At 39.7% G+C, this 17,112-nt stretch overlaps 1 protein-coding gene across 2 annotated transcripts in view; it reads right to left on the bottom strand.

Annotated features, from left to right (window-relative positions):
- The window catches only part of Ush2a (Usher syndrome 2A (autosomal recessive, mild)), a gene marked incomplete in the record, with an annotated part of 661,834 nt that overhangs the window by 380,581 nt on the left and 264,141 nt on the right, over positions 1-17,112 (bottom strand). For both annotated transcript variants that reach the window (XM_013519932.1, XM_013519934.1), the window contains 5 exon segments: positions 2,591-2,864; positions 4,984-5,114; positions 6,161-6,340; positions 8,151-8,252; positions 10,503-10,629. In XM_013519932.1, coding sequence (XP_013375386.1) covers positions 2,591-2,864; positions 4,984-5,114; positions 6,161-6,340; positions 8,151-8,252; positions 10,503-10,629 — 814 coding nt within the window.

Below are 17,112 nucleotides of genomic sequence, written 5' to 3'. Positions count from 1 at the left end.
GTACCCCAAAAGCGTTCCCCATCAGACCCCACAATTTGAGTGAAATGTGAGGGCAAGAAGAGCGGAATGATGGAAAGGATGTGTCTGTCAGAGGAACGGCGACTCCCTCCCTTGCTATCTGCCTCTGTGAAAATCACCTTTCTTATTCCTCTCTACACACGTGCCACCCCTGCCCAGGTCTCTAAATAACAGAAAGGTGGCCCAGAGCTCCAGGATGATGAATGAGAAAAACAGTGGCCCTTTCTCTGGAAGCGTGGTCCGGCAGCAGCCTGTCCCGCCGCGTCCTTTAGGGGCCCTGTGTAGAACAAGTGACACCATGTGCCACACCGACATAGATAGACATAAGTGACTGTCCTACGCAATGCTTCTAAGAAGACGCCCGCCATGACCCGAGGAGGTGCACCATTTCTAGCAAATTATGCTTTCTCTTCCAAAATGGGGAGAGAAGAAAAAATGAAAAGGAAATTAATTCCACATTTGATTCAAAGGAAGATTGCAATACTAATGGATAAGAAAAACAGCACTAATCTGACCAGAAAATAGAGCCTTTGACAAAAATGTAACTCAGAAAGACAGAAAAGAAAGAAGAAAGATTTTTAAGACTCTTGATATTAGAGTGAAAGAATGTGAAGGGAGTGTGATTCATTTTAATTGCGGTTGACCACCTGCATGCCGAATTTGTATTCTCCCTGATCAAATACCAGTTCCTTATACAAATCATCATTTCTCGAAGCATAAAGTCAGAATCTCAAGGAATGAGGGACACAAAAATCTACATTTTCAGTAATCCTTCTAGCTGATACCCTTGTACTTGGCTAGTAATAATAGCTAATTTTGATTTTTTACCATGTTTTAGCTACTATACATCAATATTTTATCAGCAGTTTGAGGACCTCTGATAAGAATGATGCTGCAATGATAAAAATTTATTATTACCCATAAATAAAATATCCTTCAGGATCAGAGACCTAGTCCTGGTCTGGGTAAAATTACTCTCCTTAGGTCTCTGTTGATGTTTTAAATTTCTATCTTTATCGTCTTAAATTTCATTTTAGCCATGTCTCCAGGACTATCAGTAATTGTGGAGTGAGGTGTAAGTCAGGAGGAAAAGGCTGTGGAGGCAGGTTTGTTTATTTCCTTAGTTATAAACAGGATCAAATAACCTCACTCATACAAGGAGTTTTCAAGTCCTTTCTAACCTCAAAAGCCTGAAACCCTGCAGAAGCTCCTCTACGCAGGTAATATTTTTAGCTGCTGTTACATCTTAAATGCCTTGAGAATGTCATTACTGTCTTACCCCTCAGTTATTCATTAACTCCTTACTACTACCCTTCTAAAGTCTCCTTAGAGCTTGTCATATATTTTCCATTCAGAGGCATTTAAATCTTTATGTACTTACCAAATAGGCAAAGACTGCTTCCTGGAAATTTTAACCATTAATGGTACCTACATTTTACAATGCATAGAGAGCATTTTGTACCTGGGATGTGCTTGCTCACATGCCGGGAGCTCTGGGCTTTCTCCACTCTAGAGAGAAGCCATCTGGGCCAGCGTGCACAGAGGGGTGTTTGATAATAATGAGGATGCTGGCCCGAGCCACCAGGTTGCCTCAGACACACTCACTCTGGCCATCTGCTCCCCAGCCATGTGATCTTGGGCAAGTTTCTTTCCTCTCTGTTTTCAAGTGCAGTCAACTATAAAATAGGGATATGAATCACAGGCCTAACTCATGCTTCTCATGAAGAGCCAACTCACTTCGGCACAGACCTGATGTGCTTGGCTGTCATTAGCCTTTTTTATGTACATAACTTCTCTAGCTATGCTCAAACATCTATAAGCGTAATGCTTGCTTTAACTATGAGCAGCACATTTTTCCTTTCCTTGGTGGTCATTAGTAATCAGCAACATAGACATTTTTCACGACTAGTGGTTGGAATTCAACTAAAGCCACTCATTCATGTGCTGTTGTGGCGTGAAAGTTGTAGTGGAAAAAGCATGGGGACAACTAGCGCTTATATCAGAAAAAGCCCCAAAAGTAATACATTTCTTTGCCATTTTTTCTAGTAGTGCACATCAACATTTTTGACCAATATCAGCAAGAGCCAGAACCATGTATATTTTCAAGGAAGACATAAAAGGGAATATATTTACCTCCATTATATATCATATACAACTGTATACATATAATATTCTGCATTTCACCTATATAATTATCTGCATATTATTTGTAATAAATACATTAAGTACATACCACATACTGTACTATGTATGATATAGAATATATTAATACATACTATACATTCTATGTATGCAATTATACGTAAAAATATTTATGTTTGCTGCAGACATGATGGAGTAAACATGCTGATTGCAACTGAGATGACAGCGTACTCTTAAGGGTAACATAGGAAACTATTTGAAGACATATTGAGTGGTTATTTTTAAGACTTAAGATTCTCCAAAAAAAGGGAGAAGGTGTTGGTGGATATTACTAGCAGCCTGAGTTTACTGTCATGTCTTGAAACACAACCATCAAACCTGATAGGATAAGGGCTGCACTGACCTTTGCGTTCCACTAGAGGTGACTCACCTTGTTCCAGACTCAAGTGCCGAAAAGTGCCTCGCAGGTGCTGTGGGATGCCCCCTACGTAAACGGGCGAATTCACCACCAGGGGCTGCGCTGCAGAGGCTGAGTAGCGCTCCATCAGTGCGTTCACCCCTGCGGCTAGGAGGGGTCCTTCCTTTTTAATACTGACTTCGTTCCACTTTCCGTCACAGTAGGACAGACCCAGCCATAGATCCACTTGTGTAAAGGTAAGGCTGGCATTTGACCGGAAGCTCAAGACTCCATTCTTCAGCTCTACCTGTATTTCACATTAAAGAAGAAATAGGTGTGTATAAAAAGGCTGCAGAATTGCAGTTTGAGAGAGAGCAGAAGGTCAATTTCTTGAAGAAAAGCAAGAAATTTCCCTGAAAGCACTCTATAAAAATGCTCCACTTTATCCTAAGCAGAACTGGGGTAACAGATAATGAAAATGATTCGCAAACTTACGATTGACACGAGGAATGTTGTATTGAGTCAAATAAATTCATACCCAGGAATGATTATGCTACGTGATGTAGCATTAGATAATCCTAAACTCAAAAAAAATAATACTTAAAAGATGAAATCCTAGTCTAAGTGACGGGATGACTGAAGGGAACAGAATACTTGAACTATGGCTGTATTTTTGAGTTTTTAGAAAATGAGAAAATTCTACTTCATATATCAATTTAATTTTGGGGGAAATATGACAAGACAATAAGAAAATGAAATGTCAAGCTTGATGAAGCTTATTTTAACTGGTTAGTAAACTCAATTTCAAATTTGTAAGATGTATTTTGATTCAATATTTCAGCCTTGTTCTAAATCTCTCACATAATTGCTTCTATGTGTATTCCTTTAGATTAATGTGCCATTTTCTAATGTGAACAAATTTTATTCAAATATTCATAGAAAAGGAAATACACACATGTTTTCTTTCAAAATGTTACCTGATAATTATTTTACCTAAAGTACTTTTATTTAATTAGAAGTCAAATCAGCAACCATAGGATAGTTGAAAGTTTGAGATCAATTCTGTCAAAACAAAATCATACCAGACAAAATTATGTATTTATGTAAATATCTTCTTTAGGAAGTACACCAGGTAAGCTGGCATCATTTAACAGCTTTTCATTCCACAAATACTGGGTTTAAAACTATGTTCATAACCTGCTGCTGTAACTGCTAACAATCACCTTAATTGGAGAGGTAAACATAGGGGTGGGGTCAAAACTATGATCAAGATAGGGTAGCATGGTGGCAGAAGACAGATGTCTTTTGTTCCTTTGGAATTAGGAAAAATTAAAGTAAGGTTTTTAGAAGTAAAAAGTCGTGGAGAGGAGCTAACAAACACGGTGGCATGGGGGCACTAACTTTAAGGAAAGGCAGAGGGGCAGCGTACAGACAGACATGCAAGACAAGTTAGAAAGGCTCGTCAGAAGTTCACAGCACTCTTATCCACCACAGCAAACGCAGGACAACCAAACCACCACTGGTGAGAGAAGAAGAGCGAGAGAGCCCAGGGGAATAAAGACCAACGTGGAAATGAGAATGACTCAGAGCTGGTGTGGGCACCAACGGAGATTGTCTAAAGATGGAGCACAAAGCCAGTTTTGTTGCATTTTGTTTTACTTTGAGACAGGATAAGTTACTAAACTGCCCAGGATGGGCTTAAACTTGCAATCCTCTTGCCTCAGCCTCTCAGAGTGCTAGGGTTACAGGTGTGTGGAGCACCCTGGCAGGATACCACTTTTCTTTTTCTTTTTTTTTTTTTTTTTGTGGTGCCAGGGGTTGAATTCACAACCTTGCGCTTGCCAGGCAGGCGCTTATGCCACTGAGCTAGATCCCCAGCCCCCAGAATACCACTTTTCAAAGACAAGTGTTTTGGTATTTGTGTATGATATTCTAACTATAAAGTGTAAAGTAATAATAATCACAAAATTCTGACTGTATATTATCTCTGGTGGGAGACAGAGAAACAGAATAGGAGATACTTTATGCCTAGTAATATATAGTGATAATTTAGTTCTTGGGTTGTGTGATATGCTTATGAATTTTCATTCTACTGTTATACTTTATTATATGTAATAGAAAACATATATCAATTGTATTGTTTTGAAACTATATCAAAATTAAATAAGGAAATTATATTTTTCACATTCTGGGAAACTGAATTGCATTTTCTTAATTCTTTATATCTAGACAGTTTTGTTAAAATTGCAATTTTCACAGAATGATTATTTTAACCCTAGATAATAAAACATTTCACAGGACCCTAAACTAAAAAATGTTTCGGGAAAAATTACAAAAGTGAATTAGCAAAGAAGCCACAATCCAGTATAATATTCTTTTAAAATTAAGCCTGACATCTAAAGGTACATTTAATTAAATTAACATACAGCAAGAAAATCAGGTCCATCTTTGTTGTAAATGAAAAGAAGCAATCCATTTACTTGGTCAGTTCTGAACTTAAGAGAAATCTCAAAATCCATTCCACCGCAAAACACGTCTGCCTGAAGCTGCAGGAACCCTTTAAGAGCAAGAACATGTACATGTTAGCCTTATAAAGCAATCCAGCACTGAGGGTGTTGTAAGACCCCAGGACATTATGTATCATTGTATAAATGTCTCACAAAAGAAAGGCCAATCAGTGTTATGAAATCCCCCTTTGTAATTGTACCAACGTGGCAGGATGAACTTGACGTGCCTTTTAAAGGGATGCAATTTACTTCCTAAATCACATAAAAGCCTGTATTATGCAAGATCATTTCATATAAGTATTAGCAATAAGTAGTCACACTAAGAAAAACTCAGTGCAATGGCATTAATGAGAAAAAAGCAATGAAAAAGTACACAGATCATAATGTTATTAGTATCAGCTGCTTCTCTGTTCTGAAGACAGAGTAAGCTACTTAATAAACAACCAATCTCACTATAGGATGTTTGTGACACCAACATAGGTAAGCCAAGAGCTATGTGGGCCACCAGAAGTGCTACATGCAAATATATACTTATGAATCTTATGATTTTATTACCTTTTCAGGCTTTAAAATATATTTACGTGCTCCCGGCAGAGCTATGCATTTCTGTGAGGAGAGATTCATATGAAGTCAAAAACAGACAGGAGGGGACAGATTATGCCGATAAGAGGACATCATGCTGCTATAGACTGGATCCTGAATGTGCTCCAAAGTCCCATGGGTTAAAAAGGCCTTTTCCACAAGGGGTCATGATTGGGAAGTAGTGGAAACTTTAATACATGGGGCTTAGTGGGAAATGTTTAGGTCCCCAACTTTGGAGACGATCATGGTTCCCTGGGTTCCCTGCATTCTCTTGCTTCCTGGCAACGAGGTGAATAATTTTGCTCCACCGTTACTTCCCCCCTTAACATGCTGCCTCACAAGCACAGGCCCACAGCCACAGGTACAAATGATCATGGATTGGAACCACTAGAACTGTCAGTCAAAATAAACCTTTTCTCTTTATAAGTTGATTATGACAGGTGCTTTGGTATAGTGATGGACAGCTGACTAACACCCAGAATAAACAACCACCAAAGTCTATTGTGGACATTACCTGCTCCTAGAAACTGGGCTCCCTGTTTCAACGAAGCAGGGCATCCCTCCCAGCTGTTGTACACATTGACTTGCTCTTCAGCGCTCTGCCAGTCCAGAGGTTCCCAAAGAGCAGAGGGATTATAATTCTTCATAAAATGCACATCCTTGAGACAGCCCACAAAACCTTTCTGGATAATCTCTGCAAGAATTGGCAGGTGTCAAGACATGCCGATGATATATTTTGAAAGATTCTTCTTTAAGCAATTAATTGTATGTCCCATTAAAAAACAAAAAAATAAGCAGTAACTCTCACCACCTACTTACTGCAAGCCTCTAATAATTCAGGTCAACACCACACCATCCGCTATGGTCAATGGGAGTAATTATGTGTTGAGCTGTGGTTCAGATCCATTATACTCCAGATACAGATGTTTATGCAAAAACCTAGGCTTCACAGTGCTAGCAAGTTTATTGCCTTTTGCACTAACACAGAAGTTTCACTTAGGAGCCTCAATGCTAAACAGCTGTGACAACTTTTAAAAATAAGATCAAAGGAAACCCTTCTACTCAAGCTGTACTTATAGTACAGTTCCTTCATCAGGATGGACCAATCCAGTATCCAAATGAACTGATCATTTGATTTCTCATTTGGGATTTTGTGTGATGTTGACTTTAAATTGGGAAGTCTGAAGAGCAGGTAGATGCAGGGTACTGCATATGAGCATAGCAAGTCTTACATACTCTGGGGTTTGGGAGAAAATAAGAGAATGAGAAAGTGGGAAAAGGGTAGAATGAGGCAGGAAGGCAGAAAAATACTGACACAGAGAGAAAAGGTGTATTTTGCATGGCTGTGCCCTTCCCTGTGGGGTAGAGAGCTGTCTCATCTCCGAGTTTTTACTTGTTTCCAGGGCAGGTGTTTACCAGCAGAGATCTGAAGGCCAATTTGTGCATGCCATGTCAATGTATTCATGTATAATGGAGGGGTACCTCTGCAGGAAAAGCAGCTGGCACCAGAATATTCATTCCTTCTGGCACCTAGAGCAGCCATTGCCCAAGAGGGCAAAGAAGCAGAATGAAAGTGGGGTGTGTGTGTGTGTGTGTGTGTGTGTTAGAGGTATTCCTAGATCAGCCTAAATTAGTCAAATGAATGGACATTCTCTCGGCTAGAAACATTTCTGAGGGGGTAACTGTTAATTGATTTTGAAAATTCAAAATACCTCTTCCTACTGTACCAAAAACATTTTGCTTCTTTTGATCTTTTTCACCATGATCCCATGAATACCACCACTCATGGAAAGATTATATTCATCTGAGTCCTAGCTGCTTTGTAACATTTGTGTAGCTACACTGTAATTTTCTAGAAGAAATTTGGGAATGAGACTTTGGGAAAAACTCTAAAAGCCTTAGCAATGTATTTGAAGGGTGGTTATTTTCTACCTAAGACTCATTTCATTCAGATTAATTTTTATTAGTTCTAGAGTGTGCTTTTGTTCTCTTGTCCTAAAGATGTAGAAATTATTGATATACCTCAACTATAGCACTGTGCTGGCATTTTCTGTTTAGATATTATTCTCTCCACTGTGACAAAGATCACATCTTCATCATCTGTGAATACGTAGGGATTGGTTTGGTGACAGTCAGTACTTGGGGAATGATCCTCATCCTATTTAGAATGTAAATTAGGCTCATTTTTTTCTATTTCTGGATTATTTACACTGAATTTAAAACCTTAAAAAAATCTATGCATAAGTCCTAAAATAATATACCTGTGACTGAAATTAGTACAATGTATTTCAGCAAATGCTCACTAAACTTCTTTTCCATATCAAGGCTTGGGAAGCATACCAATATACATGGTTCCTTTAATAAAGAAGAACCCTAAAGGCAAATTTTGACACACAATATAGAAAACACAGCATGAGATAGAACACAATACCTAGTCAGACTTTAAACTAATGGAAGTTGACTTTAAGTGCTGGGGGCAATTTGTAACTCTACAGTGAACTCACCAGCCTCCTTCCTCAGGACGGTGTAACCGTGGGGCAAGCCACCCACGAACAGTCCTGTGTTGTCTCCGATGATGGTACTGCCGTTCAGGGCAGCCGAGGAGCCTATGGAAGAGAAGATGGAAGTCCAGCCACAGCAGGACAACAACTGCTAGCTGCTAATTTGACGGGGCAAAGCCTTTTTTCTGAGTCCTTCAACACCACCCTGTCCCCTTCAACTTGTATGCATTGCTGATTCTCCTCACAGTCCCCACACTGTGATGTTGGAGGAATTCTCTCCTTCTTCTCAGGCCTCCCCCTTCTGCTCAGAGTCCTGCCAAGGGATGAACAGTGAGCTGAACCCTGGGCAGATTACCAGGGCCCAAGACCAGAAGAGGAGCCTGCATACCTGGCTATTCTGTAATGATGCAAATTCCCCATTAAGATTTCTGTCTACGCTCTGCTCCTTTGGGAGGAAGATAAATTTCATTGTTTTGTACTTTTCAGAGCCCTATACATTCTAATGCGCCCTACTTACGTCTGGTCCCTTCTTTGCTGGCAACTCTCACTTTTCAATCTGGAGGCCCTCCTGGCACCCAGACCTGTTAGTAGATTCTGTCTGCAGCCTCCCTGCTGTGTCCACTTGCATATCCCACAGACATCTAAGACGTAACCGGCTCAGAGCTCAGCTCTGCAGGTCCCCTTCCAAATCTTCTCCCAGCATCTTGCACGCCCTAATTCTGACAGCTACACTCCTCCACCTACTGAGGTCCCAAACCTGGAAACTGTTTATAAGCAAGGCCAGCAGCCTCCCTCAGCAGGCAGGTGGTCACCTCTAGCAGGCATGAGTAATACACAAACAAGCGGGCAGAGTTGTGTTCCAAGAAAACTTTGGTTATTAAAACAGACATGGGCTGGATTCACCTCACTGGTGACAGCATACAACCCGTGCTCTCCTTCAGTCATATCATCAAAGCCTGTTAACTCGACATGCACAATACATCCACACTCTGACCACTTCTCATTCTGTCCACAACGGTCTCCCTGGTTTGAGTCACCAATAGTGAGTAACAGAGTAACTGCAGAAGTCTGTTAACTGGCGTCCCTGCTTCCACTCTTATTCTCTTAAAATTTATTCTCAATAGAGCAGCCAGAGATGTTCTGTGAAGGAAGTATCTGGTCACTCCTCTCTCTCTCCAAATCCTCTGCCGATTTCCCCCCTTCAGAATAAAATGATCTGGCTTCAGATCACTGACCTGAAATCCTGTAGCAAATGCAATGCTCTTCTCCACTCAGACACATGGGCATCAACACAGAAGCACCCACCCTTCTCTCCTACTCTGCTCCCATTCCCAGAACTAACCACCCCCTGGTACTTGGGCCATCTTTATTTGTTCTGTTTTCTGCTTCCCGTAACCTTCCACGATGTCATCTCTCCATGGCTGTGGTTTTTCTCTAGATGTAGAGCCTCACACTCATGGGGCAGTGTGGAAGGCGATTATGGGGCTTCTAGCAGATCTGCTCATTTCAGAGGATGGGGAGGGTTGGAAGAGGGCCGTCACTGGGGGCTTGGCTTGGGAGAGTTCATCTTCCTCCTCGATCCTTCCTTGACCTTTCTCGCTGCTTCCTGGTCAGAACATGGGCAGATTTTCTCCACACCCAGCCCTTCCACCACACTGCCAACTATGCAAGGGCTGGAACCTCTGCAAACTGCGAGCCAAAGTGAATCTCTCCTTCTCCAGGTAGTGGGTGTTGGATACTGTGTCTCAGGGACTGAAGAGGAAAGTGACTAGGACAATAAAGTCCTGTGTAGTTTTTGTAACCAGATGCCTAGAATTATACCTGGGACATAGTAGGTGCCCATAAAATTATACCTCGTCTATATGAATTAATAAAAGCTCTCATTATCACACAGGTTCAGTGACTTTTATCAGTATATGTGAATGGTAGGCTCAGCAGGCTGGAAAGAAAACTAATACAAAACAGGATGCGTGCATACAGAATGCTGCCTGTTAGATGTGCACACCAGGGAACATTGCTCACACTCCTGAGCCTTGATTTCATCATTGCTAAATGCAGGTACTGCTTTCCTCTCCTTTTTTGCTTTCTGGAGGTCAAAGCAGTGTGAGGAAAGATGATCAAAAGCCCTTGAGTGGCGACCAGTGACTTTGCCCGTGTTTTGCTTTACAGAAGCCTGCGTGGTGAGAACCTAGGTGCCAGACATCACCATTCAGGAGCAGCTTAAGTTCAACTGCAATTTAGGTGACACTGACCAGAGATCTTGGTGACAGGGACAGAGGCAGAAGCCTGAGTGCCCAGTCATGTGGCAATATGAGCTTAGCAATAGAGCTGCATCTGGACCAAAGAACTGCTTACCTGTATACTGCCCATCCAGAGTGATTTGGCCGGAAGCCTGGTGCCTAACAGCAACGACCTCATGCCACTGGCCATCGCTGTATTGCTTCCCGTGATCATCAGTTGTGGTGACTTCCACTGGGGATCCCTTCAGAGAACAAATGAATGAATGGATGGATGAGAGCAATCAGACACACAGACGCGATGTGTGTGTCAGAGAACAATTTCCTCTTTATGATGCTGATGAAGCCCTCACTTTTAAACCGAACTGAAAGTTAAAGCTGCTGTTTCCCATGGGTCTGTCTCTCCTGAAGCTTATGGTTCTGAGCTTCAGGGTCTGAATCTGAAAGGAAGTTCTCTGAGGAGTAAGAGTCTCCCACAAAGCCACTTGGATTTCGAGTATCTGTGTTCATGAGGAAAGTAATGAGTATTCTAAAACTTTAGGCTTTAACTTTCATGGCAGAACTATGTAAAAGCAGGGAAGAATTTAAAATTAATAGAATATCAATGAGAATTCATTCCAAAGATAGAGAAATGTCAGGTAAGTTACTTTCTCTTTTCTTCACTAAACTACTAATAAGAAGGAATGAAATTAACACTAAAAATTAGTGAATAGTTAACCACGTGTGGTTATGAGGCCAGCAATCCCAGTATGGAAGGAGGCTGAGGCAGGAGGGTTGCAACTTGGTGAGACCTTGTCTCAAAATAAAAATTAAAAAAAAAAAAAAAGAACTGGGGATGTAGATCAATGTGAAGGTCCTGGCTCAATTTCCAGTACCACCAAATAAAATAGTGAGTAGTAAATACCCTGAACTTAAATGTGGAGTACTACATAATTCTTTGTAGTATAAAATCTAACATGCAAATTCTTGCTATTATAACAGCGTAACAGTTAAAAATGTGTTCATAAGTGGTTGCAACCTAAGAAATAGAAGATGCCAAGAAGAGAGATTAGCAAAAAGAACCTGAGGTTAAGGAAGAAAAGAAAGAGTACTAGATGGAAAATTGCTGCCTCAGTACTATAGAGCTAAGTGAGTACTTTTTTGGAATGTTATCTTTAACACAAGGGAAATCTCTTTAGTCTTAATAGGCAAAGAAGACTGAGCAAAATAAATTCCAACTTCATCATCGATTTCATTTACCAGTATTGAAGAAAAACAAGACTAAAACTAAATGAAAATCAGTTTATATCGTACTGAATGATGTTGTTTTACTTAGAAAAATAAACTTCATTCCAATCAATATTTTAAACTAAAAATTAGGTAAAGTAAAATATTACAATCCTTTCAATTACCTGGAATGTTACAACAAACTCTAATAATTTTGCTACACTCTTTCTCATAAGAGGAAACTGGCAATTTTCTGATGTGACAGACTTGGAGACTGTTGTGGAGAAAACTACAATGTTAACCACAGCATTATAAGTGAAACATTTGTAGTTTCCTAAAATAGCTCAATGATATAACTGCCCATGCTGCACATTTCATTGGCTCCTGTTGCACTTCATAACATCCTTGACAATATATGTGGCACACAGAATCTCATGACACCAAAGGGAAAATAAAACAATTTTTAATTTCCCAAGAGCATGAGTGGGTTGCTTCTCATATGGACAGTATCCCAACTTTCATAGACAACCCCATGAGCTAGACACATGACCCTTTGGACCATTGCTGGTCCTTGAATTTTTTTGTAGGTTGACTCTCTGCATATCTGTTTTCTCCTGCACACACTTTTATTTTTTCGACACTATTTCAACATTTTAATATTTTATAAACACACATTTCGTTATTGTGGTTTAATAATTAAAAGCAGAACTGGTGTCGTGCCCAATTAATGTGCCCTGGTAGCATGCCCATTAGTTTTTCCATTAGCGGATTCAACAATACTAATGGGATTACTAGCATGGATGCTAATTGGGCGTGACATAAGAAACTGGCTTACTTCTTAGCATACCCTTGCTAATGATGAAATTAATGAGCATTTTATTAAATGCTGTCTCATCAAAGTGTACTTAGCGTTAAAATTGTTACAAACGATGCCGCATTCCAAAGATCAGGTGTCTAAGTGGCTCTTCATATTTTGTTTGGCAACAGTCTGAAGCATTCGTAGTTCTCTACATCAGAAATCACGTTTAATGGAGACAATTTCGAGTACCTAACCTACAGCCACAGTGTGCCAAGCTCACTTCTATACTTAGAGGAAACTAAAATAGTAGTTTTGGGTGATGGTTCTAAAATTCTTCCTCTCCTCTTCCTCATCTTCAGTGTAAAAAGAACAGTAAGTTCTGGTGTTGTATTATGCTATTTATTATTCCTTCCATTTGAAAAATATCAGACACATTACATAGATGCTATTCAGAATTGTTTGAAAGCTTTCACTTTTACAGCTTCTGTCTAACTCTAAACAGAATGTTCTATGGATTCTCTGCTAGTGTCACTGAACATAGAACACTTAAGTGACAAGCATGGATTGTTATCAGTCAATAAAATATTTGATCAAGTGTATTCAAAATTGAAATCCAACAAAGAAAATGTGAGATTACAGCTAATTGTTGAGGCTTAACAAACAACCATAGTAAGCATATATGAGAATTAACTTTTCTTTTCTTTTTTGGATACCCCAACTTTTCTTTTTTAGATACCTTAATAATGTTTCCAAGACTTTCATCAGTAATATATAAATATATATCCAACTTTAAACACTATGAAGAATTTTATCCCCCCTTTATTCAATGTAATACACTGGGGTGTTGGTAATTAAAGCAAATAAGGTTTTATATGCATAGCCCAAATGCTAAGCTTATAGTTACATAAAGAATGTGTTATTCAAGTTTTAGGATATTTTTCTAAAAAGCAAAATGTAAGATGACTCATTATAAAACTAAGTGTGAAAGAGTAGCTTTTAAAATTTCCTGAAGACATTCTCTTTGCAATTCAAAATTTATTTATTTTTAATGGCTTCAGGAAGTTAAATATAATCTTTTTTTTTTCCCATGGAAGTCAAATTACCAGGCAAAGAAACAAAACAAATAAATACTAAATTGTCACATAATCATCAAAAGCTGGACATTTTCACCCATAGCATCTTTAATTATGACTAGTAGTATTTTACCAATAGTTCTCCAATTAATTAGCTAGCCACTCCATCAAAGGACACTCATTTATTAAGTCTCTATTATGTTCCAAGGATTCGGCTAGGTCTTGGGGTATGTTTATGGACAAAATAGAGATTTTGCCTCACTGGATTGTATACTCTGAGAAGAAAGACACACTAAGTATGTAAGTATACTAAGGTCTTGGTATAGATAATCTTGTCCATGTTTGAAGACAAAAGGGAAAGAAAACTGGCAGAAAATGATTCCTGGAGAATTCTAAATACAAATAATTGTACTGACAATAGGAGGCATAGAAAACAAACCTTTATACTCTCTAAAGTACAGTTGCTCTAAATTTGTATAAGCTATATTTATTTTCCTATCCAAAAAGAAACAAATCATAAAACGTTCTTCAAAAGTTCCTCTATCCCTCTGTATCAACAACTGTCTAAAAATAACTGAGGTCCTCATTTCAAGTTAGTAAAGAGGTCTGGTTCCCCTGCATTAGACCTAAATTCCTGGGACATGAGGATGGATCCACTCTGCTCGCTTGAGTTCACTGCTTCATGGGTTGCTTAGGGACACCTGAGCACTCAGTATAATGTAGCAGATTACATCTTCTCAAATATGTCTTAAGGTACTCCTGCTCAACCAACACAGTACTTTTCAAATAATATATTAATTCTCAGTGTGCTAAAAACCCATGCAGCTTTTGCCTTGTGAATGAAGATTATAATTCTAGGTAGAAATTCACTTATGCGGTGTCATTAAACCCTCCCTACTTCCCTTGGCTACCAATTTGTGTCCATGACCATTTTATTAGTGCTTTCCTGTGCCTACGAGCCACACACACAGGTTAGGGTTCAGCCACAGCTGGGGTAGGGACAAAGCAGATGGGAAAGCTGAGGGGTGACTGCCCGAGAGAGAAGTATAAGGGGCAGAAATGACGTCTGGTGCCCTGGGAACACCCCGTGAACTCTGTGACTACTGTGCTTTGTGTGCTCTGATCACTGTGAAAGCCCTGCTGGAGATATAGTTGAGTGGTGCAAGTACCTGCCTGGTAAGCACAAGGTCCTGAGTTTGATTCCCGGTACCAAAAGAAAAGTCCTCAACATGATGAGAGAGTTCACTAGAAGCCAATCTCGGAATCAAAGCAACACCACGGCTGAACAGAGCGAAGCACTCTTTGACCCTCTTCCTTCTACTTTTTGATCTTAAAAATAATCACACCCTTCAGAAAGAGGAACAACACTCATATGGAAAGAGATGGTTGGCGTGTTTTGGATTTGTTGCTAATGTATTTGGATTAGTTCTCCAAACACTGTCTTTCATGTGTAGAGTGTATGTGTGTGTACACACACGTATGTATTTGCTAAATACTCAAAATCAATGATAAATACACACAGTCACTGTGTAGTGAGTGGCGTTTCGCTCACTTCTCATCTCTTGGTGCCTAGTGCCCAAGTGCACATAGTACCCGATCGGCAATAAACCCCTTAAAAAGTCACATGGAACGAGGTAAACTGCACCCGGTGCCAATTCTGTCACTAAAGCACTGTGCAGCCCTAGTTAGGCCACTCCATCTACAGCGGGGTAACAACCCCTGTCTCCAGGGGCTGACGGAAGAATGGCCCTAGGCTGCACACTTCAAAGTTCCACAAGGAAACCTTCCCCAACAGAGCTGATACTTTCACAATATTTCAATTCATTCATATCTCCATCTCCTTCCACTCACTAATTTTTAGCAGCAGTTAGTAGATCTGTCGGGGAGCGGGGTTAGGAGATCTTTTTTTTTTTCTTGTCATTACCATATTTCTATTTCACAATCTTCTGGTCAACCAGAATTCAAAGATTCAGGTTTAACTTCATATTGTTGGATTCTTTCTTTACCACGGCTCCTCCTTTTTTATATGTTGGCCTTCAGTTATTATTTCCCTTTTATGTAGATGTCTTGCTGAAATATTCCTCATGAAAATGGTACATGTGCCATCTTCTCTCCAAATCTTTGGTTATTAATCAGTTGTTCTTTTTGTACTGAAAGCACAGCTTGATTGCAAAAACCATAGTCTTTGGAGCCAGATTGTCTGAATTTAATATCTCTTACTTACTAATTGTGTGACTTGGGAAAAATTAATTTACTTCTGGCTCAAACTCCCTTACCTGTAATATGAGGGAATAATAAGAGTAGTTACTTCATAGAATTGCTAAGAAGCTCAAAAGAATGTATGTTTCTGTAAGCACATGTGTGTAGATGTGTGAGTGTGTATTTATGCTTGGAGACAACATTTAGAATAATGCCCAGCACATGAAGAGATCTTATAGAAGTATTTGCTTTGCTTATGCTTGATAGAAATTTGCTGACTTCTTTTAATATATTTATAATCAATTCTTTTCTAAATCATACATTTTCTCCTGTTTTGTTCTATTATTTTTCTCATATCTCTTTTTCTTGCACATGTATTTTTGTTGCCCTTTTGAATCTCTTCTCAATAATATTGAGAGTATCTTTATTTTTTCATATTTTTATAGTTCTTCCACTTTATCTTTAACCTACTAATTTGGGCTTAAAGTGTCTCTTCCAATGTCCTTAACGTTTTCAAATGTAAAATATTTTCTGTTCTGTAATTGAATGAACTTCAGGGTCGGTGTTTTGTTTCCGGTTGCTACCTGTCCTGCATTCTATGGTGACCATCCAGCTCCATCTCTCTGGCTGGGTTTGCGTAACTGGGATGTGATGTCTCTTTGTGTTGCTTGCGGCCCTGCTGTTAACATTATTCACAAAGCCGCACTTCGAGGGGACACGGGAAGTCCTTGTGGAAAAGACCTGCAACACCCTAGCCAGGGAGTTATCCAACCCTTGTCAAGATGCCAAGGGCTTTCTGCCCTAGTTGTTTGTGCTAGTTGGCACCTTCCTTAAGCACAAAGGACTCTGCCTGCCTCTTGAGCCAGGTGCGAGGACTGCACATATTTGACCCAGCTAGGCCTGATTTTGCCTCCCAGGTCTCTGGGTCTGCAGCATATGCGATGCTGCAGTCCCTACAAAGAGCTCCTAGTCCCCATCCTGGATGCAATTTGGACACAGAGACAAAAATGTGCCAGTTTTACAAATATAATGTAAAACGTTTACTCACCAAGCACAATTTATCACATAAAATGTTTTAAGTTGAAGACTCGAGGAAGTGGAAATTCAAGTTTTTACTTAGTCTCATTCATTTCTCAATTCCTTGTGATCCCAGTGTCTTGCCTAATATTAAATGCTTGCCAATATTTGTTTAGGGAGAGTGAAGACAACTTGTTCAGTGATTGTCCCATTGCCCTCAGGAAAAATTCAAATCCTCACTTTTGTTTACAAGGTTCCACATGACCAGGTCCTTATCCTTAAGTTTCCTGAAGTACCCTAACTTTTCCCTTTATTTCCTGGTCTCCAGTCACTTCAGGTTTATCTCAGTGCAGTGAATGTGCTCTGCCCCTGTCAGCACGTGCTGATGGCGTTGCGTAAAAACTTTACTCCTGAAACTTCCTTCTTCACTCATG

Source organism: Chinchilla lanigera, unplaced genomic scaffold (assembly GCF_000276665.1).
Source record: "Chinchilla lanigera isolate Chin_1 unplaced genomic scaffold, ChiLan1.0 scaffold00005, whole genome shotgun sequence".
NCBI classification, from domain to species: Eukaryota; Metazoa; Chordata; class Mammalia; order Rodentia; family Chinchillidae; genus Chinchilla; species Chinchilla lanigera.
The sequence above is the reverse complement of the archived record's forward strand: the minus strand, read 5'-3'. Positions and strand labels throughout refer to the sequence as shown.